At 47.2% G+C, this 25,637-nt stretch overlaps 2 protein-coding genes across 3 annotated transcripts; both read right to left on the reverse strand.

Moving 5' to 3' along the window:
* Positions 1 to 2,010: 2,010 nt before the first annotated feature.
* On the reverse strand, positions 2,011 to 8,246 carry LOC123069498 (probable folate-biopterin transporter 4). 2 transcript variants are annotated; one of them, XM_044492374.1, is made up of 6 exons: positions 7,666 to 8,246; positions 4,601 to 4,668; positions 4,063 to 4,515; positions 3,777 to 3,974; positions 3,252 to 3,389; positions 2,011 to 2,589 (listed from the first exon to the last, which is right to left on the reverse strand). In XM_044492374.1, exons 2-6 carry the CDS (start codon positions 4,651 to 4,653, stop codon positions 2,328 to 2,330), a joined length of 1,104 nt encoding a protein of 367 aa, XP_044348309.1. In that variant the 5' UTR covers positions 4,654 to 4,668; positions 7,666 to 8,246; the 3' UTR covers positions 2,011 to 2,327. The 2 variants fall into 2 exon arrangements, with proteins under 2 accessions (XP_044348309.1, XP_044348308.1); XM_044492373.1 differs by lacking the exon at positions 7,666 to 8,246 and having other exon boundaries at positions 4,601 to 4,835.
* Positions 8,247 to 8,471: 225 nt separating this feature from the next.
* On the reverse strand, positions 8,472 to 9,848 carry LOC123069499 (ERI1 exoribonuclease 2). The gene has a single exon (XM_044492375.1). It carries the CDS (start codon positions 9,677 to 9,679, stop codon positions 8,681 to 8,683), a length of 999 nt encoding a protein of 332 aa, XP_044348310.1. The 5' UTR covers positions 9,680 to 9,848; the 3' UTR covers positions 8,472 to 8,680.
* Positions 9,849 to 25,637: the final 15,789 nt, after the last annotated feature.

Consider the following 25,637-nt stretch of genomic DNA (forward strand, 5'->3'; position numbering starts at 1 on the left):
GCAGGCTGGTATGCTCTTCACAGGAGGACAACTCATCACCTCTGCTTCCCTCACGGGACGATGAGTATCTCAATAGTTGGTGCACTTGTGCTGCCAAGTTTCTCAGTTCAGGGTCTAGGATTTCATGGGTCAATGTACATGTGTCTTCTTCATCCTGACCGGTCGTGCATGTGGGGAGAGGCAACAAAGGGTGTGTTTGAATGAGGAGCCAAATGGAATGGAATGGAGTTTCATGGTTAAACGGATCGGTTTCATTCTTTTTTGAAAGATCCAGTTTTGACCGGCTTCATTGATTTAGGAGAAAGCATACGGGAAACAGCGGGGATCAAGTGATCATGGGCACAAGAGAGGTGTGCAAACGGAGAGCAAAAGGCAAAAGAAACATAAGAGAAAGTAAATTGGGAGGCCTTTGACGCGCTATCTCGCAGCGGCGTCCCCGAATGGGGGCTCTAAGCATGTCGCTCCGGCGAGTCTCCATTGTGCAAGATCCAGCTTGATAGCCTGAAGGACGTCGTCTGCAGTGGCATTTTAGCTCTGAAAACACAAGTGTTCCTCTCCTTCCAAATGTGCCAGGCGATCAGAAGCACGCCGGTCAGTGTGCGTCTGATCATCTCCTGGCAGTGCTGCAGAGAGTTGTCGTGCGGCGGCTTGACATGTCTCATGGCCTCGCAACCATTCTAGGTCGAGGCAGTTATCCAAATCATCCAGGAGAAGGGGCATTCCCACATGAGGTGCAACGCGGATTCCAAGCTTCTGGTACATAGACTGCAGAAATAATACCCGTTTGGCCAGCCCCGCCTCTGTAGCCTGTCATTGCACCAAAGCCTGTTCTTGTGAAGCAGCCACGCGAACATCTTGACAGTCCCTGACGCCCAGCATTTCCAGACGACCTTGCTGTGGCTTGTGCTTGTCATGTCCTTGAAATGCATTTTGTATGCTGCCTGGGCAGAGTAGTAGGCGCCACCACCTACTGTCCATGCAATCTGATCGGCCACTTGGTTGTCGAGGGTGATCCCCGAGAGCTGGAGTCGCCGCCAAAGGCGCAGGTATTCAGTGATGATGGATGTTGTGTTACCGTGGCGCAGATTGCTGATCCACTGCTCGTTGGTGAGCGCTGCAGCCACCATGCGGTTCTTGCGCCTAGAGTGCTTGAAAAGGTCCGGAAAGGATGAGCGTAGCAGGGTGCCATCCAGCCAGGAGCTTGTCCAGAATCCTACTTGCTGGCCATCGCCGATCCGGGCCGTCGTGGCTCTCTCAAACATCTCTCTGTTCGTCTTGTCGCATGGCAAGGGGAAAGCCGACCAGGGTCACGCCGGCTGCTGCCAGGATAACCACAACCAGCATAGTCTTAGGGCGGAGCCAAACCGGTGCAGATCAGGTATCCCCAGCCCGCCCTTCTCTACTGGTGAGCACACCGAGCTCCATGCCACTTTGCACTTTCCACCCGTCAGCGCTTCGTCCTGCGCCCACAGGAAGCGTCGCCGAGCCTTGTCGATTTCCTTCAGTACCCTCTTCAGCACCTTGAGCACTGTCAAAGCGAAAGTTGGCAGGGAAGAGAGCACCGTTCGCACCAAAACGCATCGGCCTGCAAAATTCATCAACTTGCCCTTCCATCCCACAGGACCGGTTTCATTCATCTGTTTGGTGTTTGGTTGAAGGTACAAAATGTTATTGTTTCACTCTTGTGTTTGGTTGGAAAGATGGAATGAGACAAGTTTGATTCAGCTCACCTCTTGCATCGAGATGATGAGATTGCCTCCCATATGTAGATGTTGTACAATCAAAACAAATTTCATCAACATACTATTTGATGTGAATTTTTGGTAATATACTCAGTTTTTCAATTGCAATTTATTCATATTTCTAGCGCAATCAGTTAATATACACTCGCAAGCATAACAAGTATATACATCAATTCATTGCTCAATTTGACAGTATAAACATACTGGATCACAGTGCTAAAGGTAGAGATTTTAATATTAGACAGAGATAGAGAAAGAGATAAATAGATAGATAGGTAATGTAGGTAGATAGATAGACAGATGTATACATCAACAGCTAAATCATAAACAATAACACTTTCCATGTAACACATGTTCTTGCAAGTACATTTGATACACAGTTTTGCCATTGCTTAACGCTTGGTAATGTCAGCTATTGCACTCTTCCTCTCATTCAAGTATATGCATGTATACATATTTCAACAAAAGAGAGCTACCTTCCTGCTGGCTTCAATTTGCTTTCTCTATATGCATGTATGAGTAAGACTAGGGAATACAGACCAGACCAGTCCAGAAAAAATGATGATCAGGTCTGTAACCCATCTCCTATGATGTTAGTCCCGTAACGTCCCTTGGAATCAGAAACAAAAATCCGATAGGTAAGAGAGTTCCGATCAGCCGAACAGCTAGGCCGAGCGCCAGATTGTCAAACTGTACCGACGAGATGTTCAAAGCTGGCGTCAATGCAGCTCCAAGGAATGAACCTAATGTCGAACTGAGGTTGTTAATGGACATGAACAGAGCAAACAGTGTGCCCTCGATTCCAGGCGGGCAAAGCTGTCCTGAGAGGATTAGGAACGGCATCATCCTGCCAAATGAAAACAATAAAGTTAGAAACGCTATTGCGTAAATGTGTAGGTAAGGTGTCTGATCTTCAGCCATGAGTGCAATAATGGATTCATACTGGATAGATTGAACAATTTCTTCATTTTTTCGGTTGCTCTTTTGCAATTTTGATTAAGAGAACAGTATGAACCTACTAGCCAATGTCAATTATCATACTGGGTAAAAGTGAAGAATTTCCTCCGTTGCGTAAAAGAACATACAGTGATCTAAAGCAATTAATGACAGACAGGTCACACTGAACCATGAGCTCAAGAAGCATTCATGAGCGCCACTTGATTGACACTCGCCCAAATAAAGGGAAATAAAATAAGAGTATGCCTGGAGTATCTGTCTAGATTTAGTTGAAATAAATAAGTTTAAGTTGGTGCCTAATGAGTTACCACAACACTAAAATCTTCTAAATACAAGATTAGTCAATGAAGGATCAGTAACTCTGGGCAGCAACTTAGCATGTATAACAGAAACGCATCTCAACTGGTTCTCTAAACTACAGGTCAAGCAGATCACTCAGTTTATGGTTTGCAATCTACTCCCTCCGTCCCATAATATAAGATCATTTTGCAAGCTTGGGATGGAGGGAATAGTTCATAGGAGTATGAAAGAAATGACAGCTAGAGGATATACTTGAATTGGTTGATTGCATCGGCCAAAGCAGAGCCCCACAGCACCATGTATTTGTCTGCTATTCCATACTGAATATGTAATCTTGACACCAGTAAAATGTCCAATACAGTAATTATCACAAGGCCAACATGTGCAAACCTGTAAAATAAGGACAGCAGTTATTAAAGGTGGCACATGTAAGTACCTAATAACTTTAAAAAAGTGAATAGATTTGCATCGTAGCCAATTACGCCCCAAGAATTATGTCAGTTTTTTAACAACATTAATAAAAGAGCATACACTCACTAAAACACTGACCAAAAGGTGATCAATAAATGGCTTATACCAAAAATACCAAGATGAGAATTTAGTGCAACTCATTCAAATCATGGACAGCCAACTTACACAAAAGTTTATAGAAAGTTTCAGTTAGTACATTAAGCATATATACATAATATTTCAACTTCCTTTAAACAAGCTATGGCACTAATATAGATAGTGTTTTGACATTTGCAGAAGATAAACAGCTTGAAAAAAATGACTTACATAAGAATATTCCTGAGTTTTGTATGCTTTAAGTAGCGGTTGTAGATATATGTGCCAAGCATTAGACTGAACCACCCAATCACACGTGCAGTCCCTAGGAAGGATGCCTCCAGATGTAGAACCTCCATTTGATAATAGAACATAACTGTTGAGATATTTGGAACTGCTGCATTTGAAATGAAAAACCATGCCATAGGTCTAGAGAAAAGAAGAAAGGAAGTTACCGGTTAGGCTCTTCAGTGAAAGAGGCAAACATCAGAGAAAATGAAATTGCAGGGTTAATTACCGCAAAATTGCTGGCTGCTTAAAAGCAGTGCATAAACTGACTAAGGCTGATTTCAGAGATGAGTATAAATCAACTGATTTATTGTGCTTCTCATGAGCTTCAGATCGTTTGGATAATGATCTCCTTTTGCTCTTTTTACGAGCAACCTTTCGCTTCCTAGTGCCCTCATATTTAAAAGATTCACCTGAGCCTTGTCCAGCAAAAGCACTATCAATATTCTGACCATCAACATGATCATGTGCGGCGTTATCTGTCGTGCTTTCAAATCCTTTTGGAGATTCCTTAAGGAAAACACATGTAACTAGTTGGAACAGTGGAAGAGCAGAGAACATAATATAAATAGCATTTATTGGGAGATTGGACAATGCGTATCCTCCCAATAAGCTCCCAAATATCCCCCCTACAGCCATTGATGACCAAGATAATGACTGGAGATCACCAGCAAATTCTGGCCTGAAAAGAGAATAATTCAGGTTTCAAAGCATTGTATTGGAGTACTTGCTATACAAGGTGAGACAAGATGCACAAAATTACTCACCCTGCTGATCGAACTGCCTCTGCAATCATTGCATCTATAACAACATCTGTCATGGCAGATCCCAAGTTCTGTACAATCAACATTAGCATAAAAAGATTGCTTGAGCTCCTCAAATATTCTGATAGCCCAATGATAAGCCATGGAAATAGAGAAAGACCACTAGAAAAGACCACTAGAAATGAAAAGATCTTAATCTTTGGCACCCCGCGGCGAAGCTCCCCTCCCTAGGGTTCCCACCCCCGCCGCCGCCGGCCGCCGGGCGCGCGCCTCCCGGCCCGCCCCGCTCCCCTCCCCCTCTCCCCTTCCCCCTCTCCTCCCCCCCCCTCCCCTCCCGCGGCGCGCCCGCGCGCGCCCGGGGGGTCCCCTTGGCCGCGGCCCTCGGCCCCGTCTCCCTCCCCTCCACCCCGCCGTCGCCGGCGCGCTCCGTCGGGCGAAGCCCGGCGGGCGAGACAGCGGCGGGGCCCTCCCTCCCCGTCCGCTTGTGGGCGCCGACGCGGGGCGGCCCCTTCGAGGGACGGTGCTGGACGCCCGCGGGATCCAGCGGCGCGGCGGCAGTCTCGCGGGGCGGCGGGGTGGCCTGCTGTGGCGGCACTCCGGCGATCCTCGGGCTGCGCGCTGCGGGGCGGCTGCGGTGCTCCCGTCTCGGGAGGTGGCGCGCGACCGGTCTCGGGCCGGATCCGTCCGGATCGGGCTTCGGGGGGCAGCCAGTGGCGCCTGACTCCGGTGGTGCGTGCCCGGCGGCTCCGGCGCTTGGAGCCCGCCGGGCGACGCGGGTAGGGCAGCGGCCGGGCGTGGCTGCTGCTCCGGCCGTGGGCGGCGACATGGGTAGGTCTCGGTGGCCTACCGGTGTCGTGGCGGCTTCACGGTGACTCGACGGATCTCTCCGCGGCAACGGCCGGCTCCTCCGGCGTCGGTTTGTCTGCGTTCAGGCCGTCTCGTCCTTCACCCCATCTCGTCGTCGCCCGGGTGCTACGCCCATCAAAGGGCTGGTCCTTTCCCAGCTGCGATCCACCGCTCGTCTCGCGCCCGATGCCGCAGGACAGAGCTCGTCTCGCGCACGATGCAGCAAGACCGAGCTCGTCTCGCGCACGATGCAGCAGGACCAAGCTCGTCTCGCGCCCGATGCAGCAGGACCGAGCTCGTCTCGCGCACGATGCTGCAGGACCGAGCTCCTCTCGCGCTTGGGGTAGCAGGATGGGTCGGTGGATGCCGGTTCTGGCCGACCTATTGGGTCTCGACGCTGGGGGTTGCCCAGGGGCGCGAAAGGTGGGACCTTTCCGCTCGTCTCTTTCATTGGGGTGTGCCGGGTCACGGGTGAGGTGGTGTCGAGGTCTTGGATGCTGGGGCGGCGGCCCTGGTGGTGGTGGTGGCGCGGTGCTCTTGGACATAGCCCGCGCCTTGGTGCTGCCCGCTCATCATGGCCGTGTGGGCGGCGTGGTTGCCGGGGTGTGGCGTTCGGTGGCGGTGAATGTTGGCCGAGGTGAAAACCTGCTCTATCTTCGGACGGACCGGCGGCGGCGAAGATCGCTCCCTTCTTGAAGGCGTCGTCGCGGCTCTCATTGCCCATCATGCGGCTCCGGGGGAAACTTTGATCCTTGGATCGGGCGGTGGCGGCGCTCCGGCGTCGTTTCCTTCCTGAAGGCGCCGCCTTGGAGCGCATGGTTCGTCATATGTAGCTTCATATCTTCGGGGCGGTAGTGCTAGGAGTAGTGTTGCTGCGCTCAGCGCCTTTGTATCCCGTCCTGGGTGTGTGCGTGTGTTGCGGTGGCGTAGCGTGTGGTTGTACTGGATGCTTGTGGGTTGTTGCTTTATATATAAAGCGGGGCGAAAGCCTTTTTCGGTAAATGATCAAATAGGGTACACGCTTCCTCTGCTTAATTGGAATACAGTCCGACACAATCCTGCAAGCACAATTGATATATGGGTAAGTAAATAAAACCAGGATTTTTTTTATTGAGCGTTCAGGAATATGTCCAGTAATGCATGTACCAACGCATATATGGATGCTGTACAGCTGTCAGCAACAAGTTGTGAACCTTTATCCACAACAGGACAGCTAATGTACTGAACATAGCCAAATGGCAATGCTGCAAGATATTGGTAGACATAGTTGGATGAGAGATTATTTTTGGAGAGAAAAGATTGGTTGTCTCTTCCTGAAACATAGATACATGGCATCTCTATCTATATAGTGGATGCTTAGATCTTTTGACTTTTCCTAGCACGATACAAACTCCGCATGGTTTGACTCCTTTAATCCTACACTTGCTAATACAATAGTTTTTCCTACAAGACTCTCCTTCCTCCCGTTTCCTTGGTGCTGCAAATCCTTGTCTGACACGTGACCATCTTCTGCTACAGGCCTACGATGCACCTTTGTCCTTGGCCTCCTTGCGAGACAGCTGACTGCAACCGAACTCTCACTGGCTTGATGCAACATACTAATGCGTATAACAACACCACTACCAAAAAGCAGCGCAACTCTGTGGACACGGAAGTACTAGGGCAATCATAGATCATGGACACTAGCTAGAAATCCGGTTATGAGTTTGATATTACACGGGCCTATGTACTAGAACCGCTGAATGCCTTAATTTACAGCGACAAAGGTATTGAACAACAGATATGGGAAATACTTTCTGTCATGTGTTCCCTTTTGCATTTCCATGTTACTGTCATGTGCCCATGTGTACAAATGAACTGCTCTTGTTAATCAATTTTCTATTAAAGTAACTTGAATACAAGCTATGTTCAGATTGTTAGTGATTGGTTCTATTCATGGTAATCTGTAATTAATCAGAAATTGAAAAAAAAAACTTTAGCTCTAGTGGAATAATTATTACGTATCTATAGCTCCTTAAAAGTCCAGTAATAAACTTGTGTTGTGGTGGATGCCAATATCAAACAATAGCTAAGCTTATGCCTGAAAAAGGCGTAATTCTGAAAACTGAGATGTAACACTCATGATATAGGCCAAGGACAAGAATGATTATTTTGCATCAACCAAGGTTAAATTCTTGGTAAGCTTCGCTTCATATAAAGCAACGAACAAAAGGTAACATTACCCATATATAGGTTTTATGCTCCAAGGGGAAAATGCAGCAGAGACCAAAAACTGTGATGTTGAGGGTGACAGCTTCATGATGTCCTTCATTTGATATGAGACAGTTGTCCAGACAAAGGATCTGAAACCCTAAAACATTGAAGAATACATATTAGAACGTTTAAAATGTTAACATGTTCTTATTTGTGCAGCATTCAAGAAAAACAAACAGATTTGAAGGAGGGCCTCTTTAGTTATGCTGAATTCAGACAATGGAAACAAAGCATGCAAGTTGAACAAGTGCTAAGGATATGAATAAACAACCTTGGCCCCCTACATGACACCTTAAGGTATTTGACATGACACCAAGGCTCACTATCCTGTGCAATTATCACATCAAGTAGTTTTAAGGCATCAGAATCCAAGGCAAGACTCGCCAACACTTCTGTAGTTTCACATATCCATGGGGCAGAGAATGATTTATCGATTCTAACCGAATTTCTTAAGCGCAACTGAGTCTCTATACATACAGTAACTGATTTGGCAGCATATAAACGCTAGACGTCCATCTCAAGCTACTCTGGCAGCACGGGCTTCACATTCACAACAGGATAAAATTAGCGTGCTGTCTACAAAAAGAATATTCAAAATAGGGATCCAGGCATCCTTCATCTTGCGTGTTCTGGAAACATAAACTACGAAATGATCCTACGGACACGCATATGAGTGGCAGATCCATCTAAATCGACGGTGCGTGCGCAGAGAAATGGGTGCGATGACGAGGAGCGTCAAGGTGCCGGAGAGAGGAAGAGATCAGGAGAAGGGACATAACTAAAAAGAATTTATATTGATAATAATACTAGTCAGACACCAATTACATCAAGATTAGCCCCATTGGCCACGTTTGGTTCCAGAGACCATATTCACACCTAGACTGGCTAGAATCAGCCGAGCTAAGCTCTGATTCTAATGGCTAGCACGATTTACACTAACAGCTGAGCTACACTGATTCTAGTGCCCTGCCATGGGTGGTTCATTCAGTTGGTCCAGACGAAGTAGGGGCACACGGGTCCCATGGCCGGCGTCCAGTTGCCACACCCGAAGAAGCACTTGCCCTGCATCGGCCCTGGCACGGACACCACGCCTCCTCTGGTCGGTACCCTGCAGTAGCAGAAGCACGTCGCAGAGGAGCCGCCGCAAGGGCTTATCATGTGTGGCTGCGGCGGCTGCTGCTTCTGCTGGATCAGCGGCGGCGCCAGCGCCGATGAGCCACCGCAAGGGCTTGTGCGAAGCTGCGGCGACTGCTGCTTCTGCTGGATCATCGGCAGCGGCGCCAGCGCAGATGAGCCACCGCAAGAGCTTGTGAGAAGGTGCGGGGGCTGCTCCTTCTGCTGGATCGGCAGCGGCGGCGCCAGCGAACCGGTGATGGTCATCTTGACCCCCCGCCGCATCAGCTCAACAAGAAGCCGCGCCGTGTTGCGCGCGTCGTCCAGTCCGCAGTGCAGGCGGCCCTCCCAGTCCAGTCCCTCTGCCCTGACCGCCTCCTGAAGGGTGACCCGCCCTCCGCCGCCGAGCGCCGCCTGGAAGGGGACCCTCAGGTTGATCCAGCGATCGAAGTAGGAGGGCTTCTCGATCCCCTTGAAGCGGCACTCGGACTCGAGCATGGTGCGGCAATCCCAATCTCCCCAGGTCACAACGGCCAAGCTGCCTCCCCCCGCCGTCGCCGCCTTCAGCCAAGAGTCGTGCATCCAGAGCGCCTCGCCGAGATCCACGCCGCCGTCGACGTCCTCCTGCCGGATGCCGGTGAGTTCCCTGCAAAATTGGGTCAGCACAGGGTGATGTTTTGGACGAACGTACCTGCGAAACGCGGACTCGATGCGGCCGGTGGCGCCGTCGACGAGCACGGCGGGGAACTCAATGATTTCCTGCGGAAAGATCCGCGCGTCTTTCACGCACGTCGCCTCGAAGTCCACCACCACGAAGAAGTCGAAATCCTGCACCTGCCCCTGCCCGCGCGCCGCCATGATCGCTGCCATGTTCGACGAGGTGCGCGCAAACTCCGAGAATCGAGATCGGGGAAACTAGGGCGGGGAAGATCGGGGGAAGAGGGAATCGAGAACTAGGGCAGCGAAGGTCGGGGAAAGTTGGGATCGAAATCTGATTTGTTTCCTCCTCACGCTTGGGGCAGGCACAATTTCTAATCCAATCCGATACTTGTCGGATTGGCGCGCTTTTTTTTTGACGTGGTTGGCGCTATTCCTTTTTTTTTGCGGTGGCGCTATTTCTAGTCCAATCGACAAATCAAAAGATGTGAGAGCAACTCCGGGCGTACCGCACCGACCAAAACGGCCGCGCGTCCGTTTGTCGTTCGCCTGCCGACCCATTTTCCCTTTTTTTGTGTGCTGACATGTGTGCTGACCGCTCGCGAGTGCTCCAGCATACTGTGTGGTGATATGTTTTGAAGCCGGTATTGTATGTCGGCGCTGGCATTGGTGCCGGCATGAGACATGGCTGGCCGCATGATCTATGGCCGCGGGCCTTTTTTAAAAATTAAGTGCGGACATGAAATGGATCGGGGCGTTGAGCGCATGGCCGACCTAAATCTAAAATAGGACGGACGCCGGGCGGACGGCCGACCCAAACAGACAAAAAAGGACAAATGTGTCGTCTGTTTGGGTCGGCCGGTTGGAGTTGCTCTGATTAGTGGGAAAAGGACCAATGAATGTGCTAGAAGACTCGTTTGACTCTTCTCCGCTTTCACGTGTTCATGTTAAGTTGGTTTTGTTGGAATGTCCAAAAAAAGTTGGTTTTGTTGGAGTTTCTTTTTGATGTATCTTGCTACTTGGCTGCTTCTACTCTACTCTAGAGCCTGGGAGCATCTACAGCCGAAAAACCCAAACCCGCGTTAAATGTCTGGGCGAACGGCCCGGTCATTAACCAGTCAAAAAACGACCTACCCGAGCATCTCAAACTGCCCTCAAATCATCAGGTTGTCCGGAGACCTCATATCGAGCCCAAATGTAGGACCGATATGGGAGGCCCAGGCGCGTCCGCCACGTCAGCCCGGTCCACCTCGACCCTCCTCTGTCCCCACAAAACCCACCAATCCGGAAACCCTAACTCAGTTCACTCCGCTCTCACTCTGTCTCTTCTTCTCCCCTTACTCCGATTTCGATCCACTCCAATGACTCTGACGACCATGTCGAGTGCCGACAGCCGCTCTGACTCCGACCTTGATGTCGGTGAGGAGATGGCCCTCCGCATTGCCCTCGAGAGGTCCAAGGTGGACACTGTTGGGGAACGTAGTAATGATTCAAAAAAATTCCTACGTGTCACCAAGATCAATCTAGGAGATGCTAGCAATGAGAGAGAGGGAGTGCATCTTCATATCCTTGAAGATCGCTAAGCGGAAGCGCTACAAGAACGTGGTTGATGGAGTCGTACTCGCGGCGATTGAAATCGCGGAAGATCCGATCCAAGCGCCGAACGGACGACGCCTCCGCGTTCAACACACGTACAGGCGGGGGATGTCTCCTCCTTCTTGATGCAGCAAGGGGGAAGAGAAGTTGAGCGAGAACTCCAGCAGCATGACGGCATGGTGGTGGTGGAGCTCGTGGTTCTCCGGCAGGGCTTCGTCAAGCACTACGGAGGAGGGGGAGGTGTAGAAGGGGGAAGGGCTGCGCCGGGGGGAGAGGTGCTGCTGCTCTCCCACCCCCCTCTATTTATAGGGTGAAGGGGAGAGGGGGGCGGCCCCCTAGATGCATCTAGATGGGGGGCGGCGGCCAAGGGGGTGCTTGCCCCCCCCCAAGTGGGTGGGAGGCGCCCCCACCCCCTAGGGTTTCCAACCCTAGGCGCCTTGGGCCCTTGGGGGGCGCACCAGCCCACTAGGGGGCTGGTTCCCACCCATATTCAGCCCACTTGGTCCCCCCGAGGTAGGTGGCCCCACCCGGTGGACCCCGGACACCTTTCGGTGGTCCCAGTACAATATCAATAACTCCGGAACCTTTCCGGTGACTGAAACTGGACTTCCCATATATAAATCTTCACCTCCGGACCATTCCGGAACTTCTCATGACGTCCGGGATCTCATCTGGGACTCTGAACAACTTTAAGTAACCACATACAATTTCCCATTATAACTCTATCGTCACCGAACCTTAAGTGTGTAGACCCTACGGGTTCAGGAACCTTGCAGACATGACCGAGACATCTCTCCGGCCAATAACTAATAGCGGGATCTGGATACCCATATTGGCTCCCACATGCTTCATGATGATCTCATCGGATGAACCACGATGTCGGGGATTTACTCAATCCCGTATACAATTCTCTTTGTCCATCGGTATGTTACTTGCCCGAGATTCGATCGTCGGTATCCCCGTACCTCGTTCAATCTCGTTACCGGCAAGTCTCTTTACTCGTTCCGTAACGCATGATCCCGTGACTAACTCCTTATTCACATTGAGCTCATTATGATGATGCATTACCAAGTGGGCCCAGAGATACCTCTCCATCATACAGAGTGACAAATCACAGTCTCGATTCGTGCCAACCCAATAGACACTTTCAGAGATACCTGTAGTGCACCTTTATGGGCACCCCGTTACGTTGTGATGTTTGATACAACCAACGCATTCCTACGATATCCGAGAGTTGCACAATCTCATGGTCTAAGGAAAGATACTTGACATTAGAAAAGCTCTAGCAAATGAACTACACGATCTTGTGCTATGCTTAGGATTGGGTCTTGTCCATCACATCATTCTCCTAATGATGAGATCTCATTACTAATGACATCCAATGTCCATGGTCAGGAAACCATAACCATCTATTGATCAACGAGCTAGTCAACTAGAGGCTCACTAGGGACATGTTGTGGTCTATGTATTCACACATGTATTATGGTTTCCAGTTAATCCAACTATAGCATGAACAATAGACAATTATCATGAACATGGAAATATAATAATAACCAGTTTATTATTGCCTCTAGGGCATATTTCCAACAATCTCCCACTTGCACTAGAGTCAATAATCTAGTTACATTGTGATGAATCGAACACCCATATAGTTCTAGTGTTGATCATGTTTTGCTCGTGGAAGAGGTTTAGTCAACAGATCTGCGACATTCAGATCCATATGCACTTTACAAATATCTATGTCTCCATCTTGAATATATTCACGAATGGAGTTGAAGCGACACTTCATGCGCCTGGTCTTCTTGTGAAACCTGGGCTCTTTGGCAAGGGCAATAGCTCAAGTGTTGTCACATAAGAGAGTCGTCGGGCCCGACGCATTGGGAATCACTCCTAGGTTGGTGATAAACTCCTTCATCCAGACTGCTTCCTGTGCTGCTTCCGAAGCAGCTATGTACTCCGCTTCACATGTAGATCCCGCCATGACACTTTGCTTGCAACTGCACCAACTGACTGCCCCACCATTCAAAATATACATGTATCCGGTTTGTGACTTGGAGTCATCCAGATCTGTGTCAAAGCTAGCATCGATGTAACCCGTTACGACGAGCTCTTCGGCACCTCCATAAATGAGAAACATATCCTTAGTCCTTTTCAGGTACTTCAGGATATTCTTGACCGCTGTCCATTTTTCCATACCAGGATCACTTTGGTACCTCCCTACCAAACTTATGGCAAGGTTCACATCAGATCTGGTACATAGCATGGCATACATAATAGAGCCTACGGCCGAGGCATAGGGGATGACACTCATCTTTTCTCTATCTTCTGCCGATGTTGGGCATTGAGCTGCGCTCAATCTCACACCTTGCAATACAAGCAAGAACCCCTTCTTGGACTGATTCATATTGAACTTCTTCAATATCTTGTCAAGGCATGTGCTTTGTGAAAGACCAATGAGGCGTCTCGATCTATCTCTATAGATCTTGATGCCTAATATGTAAGCAGCTTCTCTAAGGTCCTTCATAGAAAAACATTTATTCAAGTAGGCCTTTATGCTTTCCAAAAGTTCTATATCATTTCCCATCAATAGTATGTCATCCACATATAGTATGAGAAAAGCTACAGAGCTCCCAATCACTTTTTTTGTAAATACAGGCTTCTCCATAAATCTGTATAAACCCAAAACGCTTTGATCATTTCATCAAAGCGAATGTTCCAACTCTAAGATACTTCTTTCGAGAGAAACTCTTTCTCCAGAAAGGATCCATTCTTGGCAACAAAGATCTTGCCCTCGGATCTAAGGTAGAAGGTATACCCAATAGTTTCCTTAGGGTATCCTATGAAGACGCATTTTTCCGATTTGGGTTCGAGCTTTTCAGGTTGAAGTTTCTTGACATAAGCATCGCATCCCCAAACTTTGAGAAACGACAGCTTAGGTTTCTTCCCAAACCATAATTCATACGGTGTCGTCTCAACGGATTTAGATGGTGCCCTATTTAAAGTGAATGCGGTAGTCTCTAAAGCATAACCCCAAAATGACAGCGGTAGATCGGTAAGAGACATCATAGATCGCACTGCATCCAATAGAGTGCGATTACGACGTTAGGAGACACCATTTCGCTGAGGTTTTCCAGGCGGCGTGAGTTGTGAAACAATTCCATATTTCCTTAAGTGTGTGCCAAACTCGTGACTCAAATATTCTCCTCCATGATCTGATCGTAGGAACTTTATTTTCCTATCACGTTGATTCTCTACCTCGCTCTGAAATTCCATGAACTTTTCAAAGGTCTCAGACTTCTCTTTCATTAAGTAGACATACCCATATCTACTTAAGTTATCAGTAAGGGTGAGAACATAATGATAGCCACCGCGAGCCTCAACGCTCATTGGACTGCATACATCAATATGTATCATTTCCAACAAGTTGGTTGCTTGCTCCATCGTTTCGGAGAACGGAGTCTTGGTCATTTTGCCCATGAGGCATGGTTCGCACGTGTCAAATGATTCATAACCAAGAGACTCCAAAAGTCCATCTACATGGAGTTTCTTCCTGCGTTTGACACCAATGTGACCAAGGCGGCAGTGCCACAAGTATGTGGGACTATCATTATCAACCTTACATCTTTCGGCATTCACACTATGAATATGTGTAACATCACGTTCGAGATTCAATAAAAATAAACCATTGACCAGCGGGGCATGACCATAACACATATCTCTCATATAAATAGAACAACTATTATTCTCGGATTTAAATGAGTAGCCATCTCACATCAAACGAGATCCAGATACAATGTTCATGCTCAAAGCTGGTACTAAATAACAATTATTGAGGTTTAAAACTAATCCCGAAGGTAGATGTAGAGGTAGCGTGCCGACGGCGATCACATCGACCTTGGAACCATTCCCGACGTGCATCGTTACCTCATCCTTCGCAGTCTTCGCTTATTCTGCGGCTCCTGTTTTGAGTTACAAATGTGAGCAACTGCACCGGTATCAAATACCCAGGAGCTACTACGAGCGCGGTAAGGTACACATCAATAACATGTATATCATATATACCTTTGATGTTGCCGGCCTTCTTATCCACTAAGTACTTGGGGCAGTTCCGCTTCCAGTGACCATTTCCCTTGCAATAAAAGCACTCAGTCTCAGGCTTGGGTCCATTCTTTGGCTTCTTCCCGGCAACTGACTTATCGGGCGCGGCAACTCCCTTGCCGTCCTTCTTGAAGTTCTTCTTACCCTTGCCTTTCTTGAAACTAGTGGTCTTATTCACCATCAACACTTGATGTTCCTTTTTGATCTCCACCTCTGCTGATTTCAGCATCGAATATAACTCAGGAATGGACTTCTCCATCCCTTGCATATTGTAGTTCATCACAAAGCTCTTGTAGCTAGGTGGAAGCGACTGGAGGATTCTGTCAATGGAAGATTAAGTCCCAGCTGAGACAAGCGGTTGTGCAACCCAGACATTTTGCGCATATGCTCACTGACAGAACTATTTTCCTCCATCTTACAACTGTAGAACTTGTCGGAGACTTCATATCTCTCAACCCGAGCATGAGCTTGGAAAACCATTTTCAACTCTTGGAACATCTCATATGCTCTGTGTTGCTCAAAATGCTTTTGGAGCCTCGATTCTAAGCTGTAAAGCATGCTGCACTGAACTAGGGAGTAATCATCAACACGCGACTGCCAGGCGTTCATAACGTCTTGAGTTACGGGGAAAATGGGTGCGTCACCTAGTGGTGCTTCAAGGACATATGCTTTCTTGGCAGCTATGAGGATGATCCTCAAGTGACGGACCCAGTCCGTATAGTTGCTTCCATCATCTTTCAGCTTGGTTTTCTCTCGGAACACAATGAGGTTGAGGGCAACATTAGCGTGGGCCACTGGATCTACAGGATAGATTGTAAAGAAAATTTTACACTAAGTCCATGATAATTAAGTTCATCTAATCAAATTATTTAATAAACTCCCACTCAGATAGACATCCCTCTAGTCATCTAAGTGATACATGATCCGAATTGACTAGGCCGTGTCCGATCATCACGTGAGACGGACTAGTCATCAACGGTGATCATCTCTATGTTGATCACATCTACCATACGACTCATGTTCGACCTTTTGGTCTGTCGTGTTCCGAGGCCATGTCTGTACATGCTAGGCTCGTCAAGTCAACCTAAGTGTTTCGCATGTGTAAATATGGCTTACACCCGTTGTATGTGAACGTTAGAATCAATCACACCCGATCATCACGTGGTGCTTTGAAACAACGAACTTTCGCAACGGTGCATAGTTAAGGGGAACAAATTTCTTGAAATTTTAGTGAGGGGTCATCTAATTTATGCTACTATCGTTCTAAGCAATAAGATCTAAACATGACAGACATCACATGCAAATCATAAAGTGACATGATATGGCCAATATCATCTTGCACCTTTGCTCTACATCTTTGAGGCGCGGCATGATCACCATCGTCACCGGCATGACACCTTGATCTCCATCATCATGTCTCCATGAAGTTGTCTTGCCAACTATTACTTCTACTACTATTGCTAACGGTTAGCAATAAAGTAAAGTAATTACATGGCGCTTATATTGACTCGCAGGTCATATAATAAATTAAGACAACTCCTATGGCTCTTGCCAGTTGTCATACTCATCGACATGCAAGTCGCGATTCCTATTACAAGAACATGATCAATCTCATACATCACATATATAATTCATCACATCCTTTTGGCCATACCACATCACATAGCATACCCTGCAAAAACAAGTTAGACGTCCTCCAATTGTTGTTGCATGTTTTACGTGGCTGCTATGGGTTTCTAGTAAGAATGTTTCTTACCTACGCAAAAGCCACAACAGTGATATGCCAATTGCTTTTTACCCTTCATAAGGACCCTCTTCATCGAATCTGATCCGACTAAAGTAGGAGAGACAGACCCCCGCTAGCCACCTTATGCAACAAGTGCATGTCAGTTGGTGGAACCTGTCTCATGTAAGAGTACGTGTAAGGTCGGTACGGACCGCTTCATCCCACAATGTCGCTGAATCAATATAAGACTAGCAACGGTAAGCAAATTGACCAAATCATCGCCCACAACTACTTGTGTTCTACTCGTGCATAGAATCTACGCATAGGCCTAGCTCATGATGCCACTATTGGGGAACGTAGTAATCATTCAAAAAATCCCTACATGTCACCAAGATCAATCTAGGAGATGTTGTTGGGGAACGTAGTAATTTAAAAAAAATTCCTACGCACACGCAAGATCATGGTGATGCATAGCAACGAGAGGGGAGAGTATTGTCCACGTACCTTCGTAGACCGTAAGCGGAGCGTTATGACAACGCGGTTGATGTAGTCGTACGTCTTCACGATCCGACCGATCCAAGTACCGAACGTACGGCACCTTCGAGTTCAGCACACGTTCAGCTCGATGACGATCCCCGGACTCCGATCCAGCAAAGTGTCGGGGATGAGTTCCGTCAGCACGACGGCGTGGTGACGATGATGATGTTCTACCGGCGCAGGGCTTCGCCTAAACTCCGCAATGATATGACCGAGGTGGAATATGGTGGAGGGGGGCACCGCACACGGCTAAGGAACGATCTTGAAGATCAACTTGTGTGTCCTAGGGTGCCCCCCTGCCCCCGTATATACAGGAGCAAGGGGGAGGCCGGCCGGCCCTAGGGGGCGCGCCAAGGAGGAGGAGTCCTCCTCCTAGTAGGAGTAGGACTCCCTCTTTCCTACTCCTACTAGGAGGGGGAAAGGAAGGGGGAGAGGGAGAGGGAAAGAGGGGGGCGCCGCCCCCCCTCTCCTAGTCCAATTCGGACCAGAGGGGGAGGGGGCGCGCGGCCCATCCTAGCTGCCCCTCTCTCTCTCCACTAAAGCCCATAAGGCCCATTACTTCTCCCGGGGGGTTCCAGTAACCCTCCGGCACTCCGGTTTTCTCCGAAAACCCCCGGAACACTTCCGGTGTCCGAATATAGTCGTCCAATATATCAATCTTTATGTCTCGACCATTTCGAGTTTCCTCGTCATGTCCGTGATCACATCCGGGACTTCGAACAAACTTCGGTACATCAAAACTTATAAACTCATAATAAAACTGTCATCGTAACGTTAAGCGTGCGGACCCTACGGGTTCGAGAACTATGTAGACATGACCTAGAACTATTCTCGGTCAATAACCAATAGCGGAACCTGGATGCCCATATTGGCTCCTACATATTCTACGAAGATCTTTATCGGTCAAACCGCATAACAACATACGTTGTTCCCTTTGTCATCGGTATGTTACTTGCCCGAGATTCGATCGTCGGTATCCAATACCTAGTTCAATCTCGTTACCGGCAAGTCTCTTTACTCGTTACGTAATGCATCATTCCGTAACTAACTCATTAGCTACATTGCTTGCAAGGCTTATAGTGATGTGCATTACCGAGAGGGCCCAGAGATACCTCTCCGACAATCGGAGTGACAAAACCTAATCTCGAAATACGCCAACCCAACATGTACCTTTGGAGACACCTGTAGTACTCCTTTATAATCACCCAGTTACGTTGTGACGTTTGGTAGCAACCAAAGTGTTCCTCCGGTAAACGGGAGTTGCATAATCTCATAGTTACAGGAACATGTATAAGTCACGAAGAAAGCAATAGCAACATACTAAACGATCAAGTGCTAGGCTAACGGAATGGGTCATGTCAATCACATCATTCTCCTAATGATGTGATCCCGTTAATCAAATGACAACACATGTCTATGGTTAGGAAACATAACCATCTTTGATTAATGAGCTAGTCAAGTAGAGGCATACTAGTGACGTTATGTTTGTCTATGTATTCACACATGTATCATGTTTCCGGATAATACAATTCTAGCATGAATGATAAACATTTATCATGATATGAGGAAATAAATAATAACTTTATTATTGCCTCTAGGGCATATTTCCTTCAGACTCCCACTTGCACTAGAGTCAATAATTACACAGTAATGATTCTAACACCCATGGAGTCTTGGTGCTGATCATGTTTTGCTCGTGGAAGAGGCTTAGTCAACGGGTCTGCAACATTCAGATCCGTATGTATCTTGCAAATCTCTATGTCTCCCACCTGGACTTGGTCCCGGATGGAATTGAAGCGTCTCTTGATGTGCTTGGTCCTCTTGTGAAATCTGGATTCCTTTGCCAAGGCAATTGCACCAGTATTGTCACAGAAGATCTTCATTGGTCCCGATGCACTAGGTATGACACCTAGATCGGAAATGAACTCCTTCATCCAGACTCCTTCATTTGCTGCTTCCGAAGCAGCTATGTACTCCGCTTCACATGTAGATCCCGCCACGACGCTTTGTTTAGAACTGCACCAACTTACAGCTCCACCGTTTAATAAAAACACGTATCCGGTTTGCGATTTAGAATCGTCCGGATCAGTGTCAAAGCTTGCATCGACGTAACCATTTACGACTAGCTCTTTGTCACCTCCATATACGAGAAACATATCCTTAGTCCTTTTCAGGTATTTCAGGATGTTCTTGACCGCTGTCCAGTGATCCACTCCTGGATTACTTTGGTACCTTCCTGCCAAGCTTATTGCTAAGCACACGTCAGGTCTGGTACACAACATTGCATACATGATAGAGCCTATGGCTGAAGCATAGGGAACATCTTTCATTTTCTCTCTATCTTCTGCTGTGGTCGGGCATTGAGTCTGACTCAACTTCACACCTTGTAGTACGGGCAAGAACCCTTTCTTTGCCTGATCCATTTTGAACTTTTTCAAAACTTTATCAAGGTATGTGCTTTGTGAAAGTCCTATTAAGCGTCTTGATCTATCTCTATAAATCTTGATGCCCAATATGTAAGCAGCTTCACCGAGGTCTTTCATAGAAAAACTTTTATTCAAGTATCCCTTTATGCTATCCAGATATTCTATATCATTTCCAATTAATAATATGTCATCTACATATAATATCAGAAATGCTACAGAGCTCCCACTCACTTTCTTGTAAATACAGGCTTCTCCAAAAGTCTGTATAAAACCATATGCTTTGATCACACTATCAAAGCGTTTATTCCAACTCCGAGATGCTTGCACCAGTCCATAAATGGATCGCTGGAGCTTGCACACTTTGTTAGCACCTTTTGGATCAACAAAACCTTCTGGTTGCATCATATACAACTCTTCTTCCAGAAATCCATTCAAGAATGCAGTTTTGACATCCATTTGCCAAATTTCATAATCATAAAATGCAGCAATTGCTAACATGATTCGGACAGACTTAAGCATCGCTACGGGTGAGAAAGTCTCATCGTAGTCAACCCCTTGAACTTGTCGAAAACCTTTCGCAACAAGTCGAGCTTTATAGACAGTTACATTACCATCAGCGTCAGTCTTCTTCTTAAAGATCCATTTATTCTCAATGGCTTGCCGATCATCGGGCAAGTCAACCAAAGTCCATACTTTGTTCTCATACATGGATCCCATCTCAGATTTCATGGCCTCTAGCCATTTTGCGGAATCTGGGCTCATCATCGCTTCCTCATAGTTCGTAGGTTCATCATGGTCAAGTAACATGACTTCCAGAATAGGATTACCGTACCACTCTGGTGCGGATCTTACTCTGGTAGACCTACGAGGTTCAGTAGAAACTTGATCTGAAGTTTCATGATCAATATCATTAGCTTCCTCACTAATTGGTGTAGTTGTCACAGGAACCGGTTCTTGTGATGAACTACTTTCCAATAAGGGAGCAGGTACAGTTACCTCATCAAGTTCTACTTTCCTCCCACTCACTTCTTTCGAGAGAAACTCCTTCTCTAGAAAGGATCCGAATTTAGCAACGAAAATCTTGCCCTCAGATCTGTGATAGAAGGTGTACCCAACAGTCTCTTTTGGGTATCCTATGAAGACACATTTCTCCGATTTGGGTTCGAGCTTATCTGGTTGAAGTTTCTTCACATAAGCATCGCAGCCCCAAACTTTAAGAAACGACAACTTTGGTTTCTTGCCAAACCACAGTTCATGAGGCGTCGTCTCAACGGATTTTGATGGTGCCCTATTTAACGTGAATGCGGCCGTCTCTAAAGCATAACCCCAAAACGATAGCGGTAAATCAGTAAGAGACATCATAGATCGCACCATATCTAGTAAAGTACGATTACGACGTTCGGACACACCATTTCGTTGTGGTGTTCCGGGTGGCGTGAGTTGCGAAACTATTCCGCATTGTTTCAAATGTAAACCAAACTCGTAACTCAAATATTCTCCTCCACGATCAGATCGTAGAAATTTTATTTTCTTGTTACGATGATTTTCCACTTCACTCTGAAATTCTTTGAACTTTTCAAATGTTTCAGACTTGTGTTTCATTAAGTAGATATACCCATATCTGCTCAAATCATCTGTGAAGGTGAGAAAATAACGATACCCGCCGCGAGCCTCAACATTCATTGGACCACAAACATCAGTATGTATGATTTCCAACAAATCAGTTGCTCGCTCCATAGTTCCGGAGAACGGCGTTTTAGTCATCTTGCCCATGAGGCACGGTTCGCAAGTACCAAGTGATTCATAATCAAGTGATTCCAAAAGCCCATCAGTATGGAGTTTCTTCATGCGCTTTATACCGATATGACCTAAACGGCAGTGCCACAAATAAGTTGCACTATCATTATCAACTCTGCATCTTTTGGCTTCAACACTATGAATATGTGTATCACTACTATCGAGATTCAATAAAAATAGACCACTCTTCAAGGGTGCATGACCATAAAAGATATTACTCATATAAATAGAACAACCATTATTCTCTGACTTAAATGAATAACCGTCTCGCATCAAACAAGATCCAGATATAATGTTCATGCTCAACGCTGGCACCAAATAACAATTATTTAGGTCTAAAACTAATCCCGATGGTAGATGTAGAGGTAGCGTGCCGACCGCGATCACATCGACTTTGGAACCATTTCCCACGCGCATCGTCACCTCGTCCTTAGCCAATCTTCGCTTAATCCGTAGTCCCTGTTTCGAGTTGCAAATATTAGCAACAGAACCAGTATCAAATACCCAGGTACTACTGCGAGCATTAGTAAGGTACACATCAATAACATGTATATCACATATACCTTTGTTCACTTTGCCATCCTTCTTATCCGCCAAATACTTGGGGCAGTTCCGCTTCCAGTGTCCAGTCTGCTTGCAGTAGAAGCACTCAGTCTCAGGCTTAGGTCCAGACTTGGGTTTCTTCTCTTGAGCAGCAACTTGTTTGCTGTTCTTCTTGAAGTTCCCCTTCTTCTTCCCTTTGCCCTTTTTCTTGAAACTGGTGGTCTTGTTGACCATCAACACTTGATGCTCCTTCTTGATTTCTACCTCCGCGGCTTTTAGCATTGCGAAGAGCTCGGGAATAGTCTTGTCCATCCCTTGCATATTATAGTTCATCACGAAGCTCTTGTAGCTTGGTGGCAGTGATTGAAGAATTCTGTCAATGACACTATCATCAGGAAGATTAACTCCCAGTTGAATCAAGTGATTATTATACCCAGACATTTTGAGTATGTGTTCACTGACAGAACTATTCTCCTCCATCTTGCAGCTATAGAACTTATTGGAGACTTCATATCTCTCAATCCGGGCATTTGCTTGAAATATTAACTTCAACTCCTGGAACATCTCATATGCTCCATGACGTTCAAAACGTCGTTGAAGACCCGGTTCTAAGCCGTAAAGCATGGCACACTGAACTATCGAGTAGTCATCAGCTTTGCTCTGCCAGACGTTCTTAACGTCGTCAGTTGCATCAGCAGCAGGCCTGGCACCCAGCGGTGCTTCCAGGACGTAATTCTTCTGTGCAGCAATGAGGATAATCCTCAGGTTACGGACCCAGTCCGTGTAATTGCTACCATCATCTTTCAACTTTGCTTTCTCAAGGAACGCATTAAAATTCAACGGAACAACAGCACGAGCCATCTATCTACAACAAACATAGACAAGCAAAATACTATCAGGTACTAAGTTCATGATAAATTTAAGTTCAATTAATCATATTACTTAAGAACTCCCACTTAGATAGACATCCCTCTAATCCTCTAAGTGATTACGTGATCCATATCAACTACACCATGTCCGATCGTCACGTGAGATGGAGTAGTTTCAACGGTGAACATCAATATGTTGATCATATCTACTATATGATTCACGCTCGACCTTTCGGTCTCCGTGTTCCGAGGCCATATCTGTTATATGCTAGGCTCGTCAAGTTTAACCTGAGTATTCCGCGTGTGCAACTGTTTTGCACCCGTTGTATTTGAACGTAGAGCCTATCACACCCGATCATCACGTGGTGTCTCAGCACGAAGAACTTTCGCAACGGTGCATACTCAGGGAGAACACTTCTTGATAATTTTAGTGAGAGATCATCTTAAAATGCTACCGTCAATCAAAGCAAGATAAGATGCATAAAGGATAAACATCACATGCAATCAATATAAGTGATATGATATGGCCATCATCATCTTGTGCTTGTGATCTCCATCTTCGAAGCACCGTCGTGATCACCATCGTCACCGGCGCGACACCTTGATCTCCATCGTAGCATCGTTGTCGTTACGCCATCTATTGCTTCTACGACTATCGCTACCGCTTAGTGATAAAGTAAAGCAATTACAGGGTGTTTGCATTTCATACAATAAAGCGACAACCATATGGCTCCTGCCAGTTGCCGATCACTTCGGTTACAAAACATGATCATCTCATACAATAAAATATAGCATCACGTCTTGACCATATCACATCACAACATGCCCTGCAAAAACAAGTTAGACGTCCTCTACTTTGTGGTTGCAAATTTTACGTGGCTGCTACGGGCTGAGCAAGAACCGTTCTTACCTACGCATTAAAACCACAACGATAGTTCGTCAAGTTAGTGCTATTTTAACCTTCGCAAGGACCGGGCGTAGCCACACTCGATTCAGCTAAAGTGAGAGAGACAGACACCCGCCAGTCACCTTTAAGCACGAGTGCTCGTAACGGTGAAACCAGTCTCGCGTAAGCGTACGCGTAATGTCGGTCCGGGCCGCTTCATCTCACAATACAACTGAGCCAAAGTATGACATGCTGGTAAGCAGTATGACTTGTATCGCCCACAACTCACTTGTGTTCTACTCGTGCATATGACATCTACGCATAAAACCAGGCTCTAATACCACTGTTGGGGAACGTAGTAATTTAAAAAAAATTCCTACGCACACGCAAGATCATGGTGATGCATAGCAACGAGAGGGGAGAGTATTGTCCACGTACACTCGTAGACCGTAAGCGGGAGCGTTACGACAACATAGTTGATGTAGTCGTACGTCTTCACGATCCAACCGATCCAAGTACCGAACGTACGGCACCTCCGAGTTCAGCACACGTTCAGCTCGATGACGATCCCCAGACTCTGATCCAGCAAAGTGTCGGGGATGAGTTCCGACAGCACGACGGTGTGGTGACGATGATGATGTTCTACTGGCGCAGGGCTTCGCCTAAACTCCGCGACGATATGACCGAGGTGGAATATGGTGGAGGGGGGCACCGCACACGGCTAAGGAACGATCTTGAAGATCAACTTGTGTGTCCTAGGGTGCCCCCCGCCCCCGTATATAAAGGAGCAAGGGGGAGGCCGGCCGGCCCTAGGGGGCGCGCCAAGGAGGAGGAGTCCTCCTCCTAGTAGGAGTAGGACTCCCTCTTTCCTACTCCTACTAGGAGGGGGAAAGGAAGGGGGAGAGGGAGAGGGAAAGAGGGGGGCGCCGCCCCCCTCACCTAGTCCAATTCGGACCAGAGGGGGAGGGGGCGCACGGCCCATCCTGGCTGCCCCTCTCTCTCTCCACTAAAGCCCATAAGGCCCATTACTTCTCCCAGGGGGGTTCCGGTAACCCTCCGGCACTCCGGTTTTCTCCGAAAACCCCCGAAACACTTCCGGTGTCCGAATATAGTCGTCCAATATATCAATCTTTATGTCCCGACCATTTCGAGACTCCTCATCATGTCCGTGATCACATCCAGGACTTCGAACAAACTTCGGTACATCAAAACTTATAAACTCATAATAAAACTGTCATCGTAACGTTAAGCGTGCGGACCCTACGGGTTCGAGAACTATGTAGACATGACCTAGAACTATTCTCGGTCAATAACCAATAGCGGAACCTGGATGCCCATATTGGCTCCTACATATTCTATGAAGATCTTTATCGGTCAAACCGCATAACAACATACGTTGTTCCCTTTGTCATCGGTATGTTACTTGCCCGAGATTCGATCGTCGGTATCCAATACCTAGTTCAATCTCGTTACCGGCAAGTCTCTTTACTCGTTACGTAATGCATCATTCCGTAACTAACTCATTAGCTACATTGCTTGCAAGGCTTATAGTGATGTGCATTACCGAGAGGGCCCAGAGATACCTCTCCGACAATCGGAGTGACAAAACCTAATCTCGAAATACGCCAACCCAACATGTACCTTTGGAGACACCTGTAGTACTCCTTTATAATCACCCAGTTACGTTGTGACG

The sequence above is a fragment of the Triticum aestivum genome, chromosome 3B (genome assembly GCF_018294505.1).
Source record: "Triticum aestivum cultivar Chinese Spring chromosome 3B, IWGSC CS RefSeq v2.1, whole genome shotgun sequence".
NCBI lineage: Eukaryota > Viridiplantae > Streptophyta > Magnoliopsida > Poales > Poaceae > Triticum > Triticum aestivum.